The 11,327-nt window shown below is 36.8% G+C and overlaps 1 protein-coding gene and 1 long non-coding RNA gene across 4 annotated transcripts in view; one reads left to right on the forward strand and one right to left on the reverse strand.

The window, feature by feature from the left end:
• The window catches only part of LOC127854666 (14-3-3 protein epsilon-like), a 159,370-nt gene extending 156,046 nt beyond the window's left edge, over positions 1-3,324 (reverse strand). For 2 of the 3 annotated variants that reach the window (XR_008037092.1, XR_008037093.1), the window contains exon 1: positions 3,124-3,313. Coding sequence is in view for 1 of the 3 variants with exons in the window: in XM_052389735.1 (XP_052245695.1) it covers positions 3,124-3,187 (64 nt within the window). In the remaining 2 variants the exon portion in view is untranslated. Of the gene's footprint in view, positions 1-3,123 lie in introns of all 3 variants that reach the window. The other variant, XM_052389735.1, reaches the window with a different exon arrangement.
• The window catches only part of LOC127854803 (uncharacterized), a 142,107-nt gene that overhangs the window by 127,829 nt on the left and 2,951 nt on the right, over positions 1-11,327 (forward strand). The gene's annotated exons all lie outside the window — the stretch shown is intronic.

Consider the following 11,327-nt stretch of genomic DNA (forward strand, 5'->3'; position numbering starts at 1 on the left):
AATGTTTGTGTCTTAAGCAGTTTCTAAGATATTGTCAAGAAAAGGTTGTGACAGAAATAGACAACACCAATTATATATCCCTCTGCCCTTCAGTCAAGTAAAAAAATCTATTTCCACATGAAATAGTTTTTTTTCTCAATTAAGTCCCCATTCCCCATGGAAAAATAAAAAATTCCGGACAGGACCTAAAAATTCTCAATTGAAAGTTTCACAATTTTTTTTTTAGATCTCAATATTTAGTTCCAATCCAGCTCTATACACTGTAACTCCAATATAGTGCGGTCCGTTATAACGCTGTGTCCAATATAACGCGGGGGGTCCTTGGATCCCGTTTTTTCTCCAACCTTCCATACTGATTCAAATCCATGTTATGCAACTTCATGTATCTTCATGAGTTCAAAGAAGCCGGCAATCACAGCTTGATTGCTTTATCCGTCCGTTTAACTGATTTTAATCGATTAGAGGTTAAACGACACTCGACAGCTAATTGGTGTTAATCTGTTGTGTAATGTCAATAAAGGTGTGAAAACTCGCGAGCCGGTGTTTATTACATGTATTCCCTATAGGAGCAGTTCGGTGCGCTAATTTCAATAAGGGAAGTGCAAGCGGAATAATTATCAAATTAAAGTTATTTAAAACGATTACCTGTTTATGTTTTGTATTTATCGTGCAGGGTTTTTTTTTACTAAGAAAGTGACGCCGATAGTCGGCGTCTTCCCCTACCAGAATTTTTCCCCTCAAAATACAATTTCCCCACCAAAAATATCATTTTTCACCAAAATATAATATTTTCTCTCAAAGAAATGTTTATTTTTCCTTTGGGCATTCGACAATTAACAAATTTGCACCATGTACAACGATCTCGCTCTCTCTCACCAGGCGAACACAAAAAAATTGGGAATCCCAGTTATTCTAAATATAGCTCTTAAATTACGTCATGTAAACTGGGCAACTAATCGTAATAATCATGTGACTATTTTACTGGATACCTGTCTTGCGCGGGAAGGGTGTTTCGTCAATTAATAACCGGAAACCAGTCGAATTTTTATCCGGGCTATGTGCAAGCCAAGATATAAACGTGAAAACAGAAAAAATGACTCACAATTGGCGGTCTTACACAAACAAAATAAAACATCGGACTCGCAAGATACTGAACGCATCGAGGCATTTTTTAAGAAAGAATCATCGAAAACCGTTATAACCCAGCAGGATTCTGGGGTAATCAACATCGAACATTGTGAAAGTGAAAGTATACAATCGGCAGCTGCCGCTCCTTTCCCTTCCAATACTGTAGCAGATCAAGATCGTCAACCCATTCATAATCAAATTGAAATCAGAAAATTGACATCGGTCCCCAGCCCCAGTACAGAAATATAGTTGAAAACATTTCCCATTATTAGATCTACACCTGCAACTTTATTAAGGACTTTGACTTTAATTCGTGTTAAATGTGTTTAAGAACAAAAAGGACAGAGACAAGCCTCTTTTGATAAGTAATAGACATTGGAATGAACAGTTTTTTTTTATTTTTTCCCCTAATATGTCTCTTTCGCACTCTTTTTTTCCCCTTTCACCCAGCGTCTTCCCCTTTCTCTAAAAAAACCCCTGTCGTGTATTGTATTTCATTGTATATACTATGGCTGTGTAAGTCGGTTATTGTTTATTATATGCTACACATGCTTGATAAATAAAAATATCTTTGTGTGTTTAATGTTTCAGTACGTATACGAAGAATAAATTTAAAAATCCTGACGATTTATTTACATGCTAACGCAGTGTAATAGTTAACAGAGTGCACTTTAATTTTTGCCCGTTATCAGAAAGTCCACGGAAAGCACGTTTTTTTACATGATGCAATAAAACATTTCTTTGTACATGTATCGTATTGCATTCAATCTAAATTTAAATTCGCTTGTCCAATGAAAGATGTGTCCCATAATGCACTGTACTAATTTTTCTGAAAAATGGCGTAGGCATATGAATTTGTTTACGAAGTTCGTAAACATATTTCTTGTCATAAATGTTAAACATTTTTTTTTTCGTAAGTGATGTAATTATATTGGATTATCGGATAAATGTGCACATTAGAAAAGCGGTATGTATACTTTTATCGTTTGATTCGGTTTATGTGCATGTATTTGCGGAAGACAACACAGCATGACGATACACAGGACCTATATTATAGGCTATACTTTACCTGTTTTTATAGCCCCTTAAATAAATAAGCTCAAATCTTATAACGCTGTCCGTTTATAACGCTGTTGCGTGGCTTGGACCCCGTCATCCGCGTTATATTGGAGTTACAGTGTACAATGTAAGTTGAACTTTAAAAAAGATATAAGTTTATTCTCAAAATTTGAAGGATTTATTAGCAAAACAACCACACGTATATCCCACTTTTCTAGATGTAGCAATTTTTCCCAATCCAAAGGGACCCCAAAATAGTGAAAAAAAGAAAACACAACACATGTATGAATCTTCAATGTGTTTAAAACACATTTGTACACTTATAATAAAACGCAATTGAAACATTTCAATTAATGAATTGATTACACAAACTATTATCTTTGAAAATAACGTCTGACACTGGAGTTACTTGACAATTGTCATAATGCCTAAGAAGATATATTCAAAGCAATGAAGGAAATTAATTGTGTTTGCAACTTAATCCAAGTTCTTTAACATTGACATGAATAAAGGAGTGGCAACCAAAAAGTCGTAGTCTAGCGCAAGATAATATGCCTGGTTGCAAATAATTAACTTGAACGACACACATTGGGTGTAGGGCAAGTCGAAAAATAGGTTATTTGTTTATTGTAAACTCATTCAGACAAAGTGTACGCCGTTTGCCTTTAAGATATTATTTCTGACTCATTAGAAATAGATTCAAGATGGCTTCCACCTGTCAAAATTTCCATGGTCACTAGTGATACAACAGCCGAATTTGAGTGCATCGCACTGTTCTGCGTTTTTTTAAATTGCATATTGATCAGTCTCTGTAAATGTCATCAACAGTATCAGACATAAGTAAAAAAAAAAAGACGTTGACGTTTTCTCTGATACTTCCTGAAATAAGATCAATTTTTTTTTTCGATCACATAATAGCGAAAGATATCCATTTACCATCGTATCGTTCTGCCTGCTCGGCCAGTTTTGCTTGGTAAACATTATCCTCCCTATCGGCCATGGTGGATGTTTTTCCTGAACCAGTGATTGAAATGGATACAAAATGTTATATTATACACTGAAATGGCCGAAAATGGCTACAACCGCCAACTGAAAGTAGTTCTTACATGAATAATCGAAGATATTAATCCGCGATGAGAACGTGTTCGATCAAGTCGGCATAATGACCGGTTCCAATTTAATTTACGTTGAATGTAAATATTGAGGATTGTTTTTGGAGAGTATTTATTCTATAAAACTTTGCAGTGTTTAAAAATTAGTTATTTTGTATGTAATTAATTCTCTTTAGATATTATAGAACCATCACAATAACACGTTAACGTCAATTGTATTTTAACTGTAACTAGAAATGGCGCGGCAGAGGCCGACGCGTATCCCCACGCCGCATGTTTGACCCAGGGGAGCCCCAGGGTTGGTAATGGGGCCATGCATAGTTGAGATTGACCGTATTGTCATAAGAGAAGTTCAGTATCAATTAGAAGTGAATTGGTGTAGAAATGAAGAAATTATAGTAAAAGGCAATTTTGGATGGGCGTGGCCTATGTGGGCGGGGTGCCCCAGGGTTGGTAATGGGGCCATACATAGTTGAGATTGACTGTATTGTCATAAAAGAGGTTAAGTATCAATTTGAAGTGAATCGGTGTAGAGATGAAGAAATTATAGTAAAAGTCAATTTTGGGTGGGCGTGGCCTATGTGGGCGGGGCGCCCCAGGGTTGGTAATGGGGCCATGCATAGTTGAGATTAACCGTATTGTCATACGAGAGGTTCAGTATCAATTTGATGTGAATCGGTGTAGAAATGAAGAAATTGTAGTAAAAGGCAATTTTGGGTGGGCGTGGCCTATGTAGGCGGGGTGCCCCAGGGTTGGTAATTGGGCCATGCATAGCTGAGATTGACCGTATTGTCATAAAAAAGGTTCAGTATCAATTTGAAGTGAATCGGTGTAGAAATAAAGAAATTATAGTAAAACTGCAATTTTGGGTGGGTGTGGCCTATGTGGGCGGGGCGCCCCAGGGTTGGTAATGGGGCCATGCATAGTTGAGATTGACCGTATTGTCATAAGAGAGGTTCGGTATCAATTTGAAGACAATCGGTGTAGAAATGAAGAAATTATAGTAAAATAACCTAAACAAATGAGTGAAAATCTCTGACCCGGCCCCGCCCCAACACCCATAACTTTTGAATCAGGGGTCAGATCAAAATTCACATATGCTCATAGCTACAATGTGTGTTAAGTTTCAAGGTTCTAGTGCGTATAGTGAAGGAGGAGATAGTGGCCAAGACGGACGAACGGACGGACGGACAGACAGACAGACGGACAACCGGACAGACGGCGGAGATAACCACAATTTCCCCACGCTTTTCAAAAGCGTGGGGATAATAACTTTTTTACATATTTTTTTTAAAGTTCACTCGAATTATTAATATATTATTTTAACCTTAAACTAGAAATTATATGTACCATGGAAACATTTCTTTGAAATGTTTCTTAAGCGACCTAACAAGCTGGTATGTTTCCGATTTTGACAATGACCCCTCCCCGAATTAATATCTACTTTGTGTTAGCTAAAATGCTAATACATATTTTAATAAAGATTCTTCGATGTAGCAACAATACTTGCTTACTTGCTGAGGTAAGCGCTACACAGGTTCAAAATGTCTTTCTTTTAAAATCTGATCAACATATGAATGTGCGCGCATGCAAGTTAATATGTATTACCGGTTTTATTAGTTTAGCTGCGACACACAAACCCGACAGACGGGCGCAAGGACTGACGGGCAAAACTATATGCCTCTTGGTTGTCAGTCCCAGAGACATAAAATGAATCCGGTGATATATGTTTTATTGTGTTTAAAACATGCAATCAAAAGCAAGTAATTATCAAATACACAATGAGCCAACAGACCACGTATCATATATTAATATTCCTCGAGATTCTTTTTCTAGAATACATATACAGGAGTTCTTCCATTTTCAATGTAAAGACAATCTTAACAAACTGTATAGCATTGAAATGGTACTGGCCAATCGTGCTCTCATGCGGGTTCTAAATAAACCTAAAAAATAAAATTAGTTTGCCCTTTATATATATACGCCGCCCCAAGTAACTGACTATAAATATATATACCCGGTATGTTCTAATGATTGCATTTGGATTTTTACTTATACCTGCAGTCCACCAGACACCCGTTGCCATTTTGCCACATTTTGGCTGAATCGAGGACGTCTCGGCAATGACCTGGGACTATTCCGTGTAAATCGTTACGCTTTTGCAACCACATGGGACAGTCGGTGTCTAAGCAGAAAAGCAAAACTGAAAAACGTCGACATCCTAACCGTAGATGTTTGCAACAATTCGGAAAGTTTTGGAACATATCGATATTTACTCAATATCTCATGAAATCCATCTAACACGATTCTTTATTTTTTAAACCCGAGCAGATCGTAAAAGGTGAAAATGAAAGCGTCATGGAGTTGAATCGTCACATGATTAAACTAACGCCGCTTGTTACTCGACATCGTCGGAAAGTATTTGGTTTTTTACAGGTTAAATATCCACCTTTAGCAATCCAGACATTTAAAACTCATACTCATCGTGATGTTTCCTGCTGTCTTTCTGCATATTGAAGAATGCGCGTAGGGTGGATAAATCATTTATGGAGCCTGAAGAAGGCTTTCCGATACTCGAATGTTGAAAAGCCTCCGCCAAGCGGGAGGCGTTAGGCATAGTGCTTATCCGTTCTTCCACCACGAAATGTGTGCATACAATCCTCGTTGACTGCTGCGTGGGTTTCGTTCAAACTTTAATGGGTATTAATAAATTATCAAAATAAAATGTTTTTCGACTTACTCTCTTACGTAGCACAATTTGTTGTACAAAGGCAGCTAGGGCAAACGAAAAGGGTAAAAGTTTGGTTCTGCTTGAAATATGTATGCACACATTGGGATGGTCACTGATGGTCGAATGAATAACTAGATAAATAGGCGTTATTATAATAGGCTTTAGCCAAACTTGGTTATACGCGATGTTCTTGTTGATGACTGCGATGCAGTTATTAATGCAGTAAAATGAGCCTCACGATTAGTGAACAGACAGTTCAAGCCTCATGCGTTGACAATAAATGCACATGCACGTTTTGCTACATGGGAGTATCTTAATAACGTTGACGCTTTTAATGAAAACTGCTCCGCCCCTTGGGAAATATTTTTCTAAGAACCGGAACCATTTTCAAACTCGATAGAGAAATATAGATATCATAATAAGAAATTTTCTGAGCAAGTTTCGTGAAAAAAAGACTTAGAATGTTCACAAGGTATCATTATAGCAATGTAATGAAGATTGCCCCACCAGCTGACCGCCATATTTGTTAATGGACCGGAACCTTTTTTCATATCAGTCGAATATCTGAAACATGCTTTAGGAAACCTTCATAAAGATTGGACAAACATGTGACTTTTTGAGAGTTCACAAGTCTTTTCTTTCTTTCTTTAATTTGATATAGTGTTTCACATCACTCGGTCCAATTTCGATATCATTGGGAAAAATGTTTTGACCATGTGTTTTCTAGTGTTCATATGAGTAATAATTACACCGGACGCCGGACCAAATGTTATGACATAAGTACACCATAAGAGCGTTGTGCTAAGATCAGCTAAAACGCAAGAAATCATTAAAACAAGAAATATCTTTTAAAAAAAGATATACGGCGTTGATTGTAGTTGGAGTTTGTGAAAGGTAAAGCGTTCAATGAATGAGATCAAGGATAGCGAATGTCTTTTTCTGTGCAGTTCTTAGCTGCATCACTTGCAGTACGGGATGTTACGCGGAGTTTTCGCGGCTTATTTTACATTATTACATATTGCTGGTCATAAACCGATAGATACAAAACAGAAAACCAAAAGAAGAATGGAAGTGAAATTAAAACATATGAGTCAACCGGCCACACGCGAAGTATCCGTATATATTTTAAATATTTATACGCGTGTTCTTCGAAAAAACCTGTTTTAGTGGTTTGTCGGGCATTGCTATTTGATTCGATTATTAACAGTATCGAGAATCATCGCGCTCATGCTTAATACATTAGTCAATATGGTGGAATAATTTTTGTTAAATTAATTAAAAATAATATTTATCATGGTATTGTTGAAAACACATTAAGAATCTATTATTGACATACCATAATTATATCGCTGAATATCTTCATTGAACATCTTTCTGGTCTAAAGAAAATTCAAGTTCACCTAGTTCACGCGATAGTGTCTTTATTATATAACGATTATTTTACTGGCCACGAACTCTACATTCCCAACACTAACCGCGAACTGGCCCTTATACCTCGCGGGTTGAAATGCATACATAAAAGTGAGGCCACGCTTCCACTGCTCTTTATACTTTTACATGTTAACATGTTGACAGGAATATGGAAGTCAGTACTAAATATGAGAACATAGCCTTTAAGTAAAAACACTATCGCGCTAGCAATCCTCTAAAAATAAAAACTGTATTGATGTCGAGATTGAGTGTAAAACTGTTCTATCTATTAAGCCTTTTCATTAAATATAAAATTGTTTCATGCTGAACACGAAGAACATCAGTGTTACGAAGACGCGGACATGTTTCCAATGTTCTGTCGGTATTGTCAAATCAACCTATGGGATAAATGAAGTGTATTCATTCTGACCTAGCCGCGGGAAATTTTATTTGAATTTTATTGGACAGTTACAAAGGTCAGGTAAGGTGAAAAGCTGGCGAATACAGCTACGCCGAAAAAATACGAATTATTTTATTATTCAGCGTATGAAGCATGCACAACTAGAAAAGTGATTACGAATACACATTCAGATCGACCGAAGGTCGTAACCTCGCATCTCTATGAGGGGTATGGTAAGTTCATTTTCATACATACCCGTTGATTAATATAAATATGAATTAAAGAACTACAATAGAGCGCACATGAAAGACTTTAAAGTAAGGTACATGACTCAAAACTAGTAACAAAAACAAGAGATGTGTTTGTCAGAAACACAATGCCCACTAGCTATTGCGCCGCTTTGAAATAACATTTCAATATATCATTTGGCAGGGGTTAATAAATTATCTCCCTTTTAAAGCTTATTACTTCCCTTGGATTGTATTTTTTAACTTTTGACCCTGAGCTTTCACCACTCAAAATGTGCAGCTTCATGAGATACACATGCATGTCAAATATCAAGTTGCTATCTTCAATATTGCAAAAGTTATGACCAATGTTAAAGCTTTCGGACGGACGGACAGACAGACGGACAGTTCAACTGCTATATGCCACCCTACCGGGGGTAATAATAATAAATACTACATTACAAGTACAATGGACTAAACAAAATCAATTTAAAAACAACATATTAAGAGCTGTTTACTTATATAAAAGCGGAACAAACATCTGTATTTTAATATATTTTGTTGCTGGCCATAACCTTATATGACCCAGTGGAAAAATGGAAAGACTATGTGTGGGTATGTCGGAGTTTATTTACAGGTCATCGCCTAGTGTTCGCGACGACTATCTTATGTGCTGATCGACCCATGTGATCTTCCAGGGGAACCTATTTAATTTGGAGCCAAAGTAAGTCAAATTTGCCCGGCTTCCGCCGAAGAAACAAAAATATCTTAATACAAATAGACCAGAGTACGGTGGCCAGTGAGACCTTAATGGTCACTAATAGTAAAAGAGGGAGGGTGTTGCTACGATCAGGGTCCCACATAAACATATATAAATATGTCTGCATACCGTAGGTCCCTGATATGATGGTGTGCTGTGTGGGCTACGTTATGTATTGCGTGTGTCTCTTGTGTGTTTGTCTGGAGCGGCAAAGGAGTGAGTAATTTTACTTGTTTGCGAAGTCCGTCGTAAAAGTCAATTTCGTCTGGAAAGATGGAAAGTCTTTACCATTGACTTTTTGAGACACTAATTAACTGATTAGACAGGATAAAAATATTCCGTAGTAGAGATTAAGGAATTTTGGTATATGACATTAGGTTAGAAAAACCTACGGTACATTTAACCAACATACATGTATGCCATGCAAATTTCATGTTCACATTTATTTATTTAGAATAAGTCATGCGAAATTTGTAAACAATAACAATACTACATTTTATTAAATATTGTCAGATGTCTTTTATATTTACATATTTGAAGCAATGGACAATTTAAAAATAAAACATACCGGTACACTGAAACATTAAGTGAAGCGAGCTTAGCATGTGCTACAATAGCTATGTGCTATATTTGTGCGCCAGTTGCAGATATACCAGTGCTGGTAAATTCATTTTAACGATGTAAACTTTCATTCCACACAGTTCACACATTAGTTGTATTTATAACAAGTGATGTGAGGTGGCATGGCAGATTTAAACATAGTGTGAGCTGTATTTATACAAGAGCTGTCAGCGGACAGCGCGCTCGACTATTTGAGTGCTTGACACCATAATGTAAGCCATCATGGGGTAATTGTTCATATTCAATTTTTTTAGACGATCTTTCAAAAATAAAAAAAGGAAAAACAATTTTTTTTCTTTGGGGGGGGGGGGGGGGGGGGTGAGAGGGGGGTATAATGTGGGGCATGATAATTTATTAGATAATGTTTAAAAAATAAATATTTTTTTGGGGGTGGGGGTGGGGGGTGAGAGGGGTATAATGTGGGGTGTGGTAATTTGGTAATTTATTAGATGATGTTTAAAAAAAAACATTTTTTTTTTTTGGGGGGGGGGGGGTAGGTGGGGGGGGGGGTAGGGGGGGGGGGGTGAGAGGGGGTATAATGTGGGGTGTGGTAATTTATTAGATGATGTTAAAAAAAAATGGGGGGGGGGGGCTGGGGGGGTAGGGGAGTGGGGGTGAGAGGGGGGTATAATGTGGGGTGTGGTAATTTATTAGATGATGTTTAAAAAAAAATGGGGGGGGGGAGGAGGTTGGGGGGAAGGGATTTTGGGTAGGGGCGTGGGGTATTGTTTGGGTGGAATCCATTGTGGTATTCAGGTAAGTGTTATTTTGTCAAAGTAATAATAAAATGTGATCATAAATAAAGAAGTTATGGCAATTTAAGCAAAATGTTCAATTATCTAAGTGTAAAAGGGGCCATAATTACGTCAAAATGCTTGATACAGTGGTTTGCTCTTGTTTATAGGTTGGGGTCATGTTGGTAAACAAGTATGCAACATATAAAAGCAATATGTCAAAGGATATAGGAAATATTTGGGGTAGTACGCAAACTTTAACATAGATTTATCAATAATATGCATATTCTAAGTATAAAAGGGGCAATAATTATGACAAAATGCTTGATAGAGTTGTCTGCTCTTGTTTATAGGTTGGGGTGATGTTGGTAAACAAGTATGCAAAATATAAAAGCAATATGTCAAGGGACAATGAAAATAAATGGGGTTGTACAAAAACTATAACATTTGCTGCATATTCTAAGTGGAAAAGGGGCCATAATTATGACAAAATGCTTGATAGAGTTGTCTGCTCTTGTTTATAGGTTGGGGTCATGTTGGTAAACAAGTATGCAAAATATGAAAGCAATATGTCAAGGGACAAAGAAAATATTTGGGGTAGTACGAAAACTTTAACATTTGCACGCTAACGCTGACGCAGACGCCGGGGTGAGTAGTATAGCTCCACTATATATATTTCAAATATAATAGTTGAGCTAAAAATGGAATGTAGACTTTCCATGTTTAGACACATGAGCTGTATTTATGACATGTCCTGTGACATTGCACATTTAGACACTTAAGCTATTTTTATAACATGCAAAGTGACTTTCCACATTTAGACACAATGTGAGCCGTATATATAACATTCACTTTGAATGTCTGCATTGTGACATAACATAGGCTGTATTTATCACATGCAATATGAACGTCCGCATTGTGACACAACATTTGCGGTATTTGTAACATGCAATATGAATGTTCGCGTTGTGACACAAGATAAGTTGTATTCAAAACATGCAATTAGGAGTGTGTCTGCATTGTGACACAACATTTACTGTATTGTCTGAATTGTGACACAACATTTACTGTATTTATAACATTCAATATGAATGTGCCCGCATTGTGACACAACATTATCTGTAAATATAACATGCAATATTAAT

The sequence above is a fragment of the Dreissena polymorpha genome, chromosome 1, assembly GCF_020536995.1.
Source record: "Dreissena polymorpha isolate Duluth1 chromosome 1, UMN_Dpol_1.0, whole genome shotgun sequence".
Lineage (NCBI taxonomy): Eukaryota > Metazoa > Mollusca > Bivalvia > Myida > Dreissenidae > Dreissena > Dreissena polymorpha.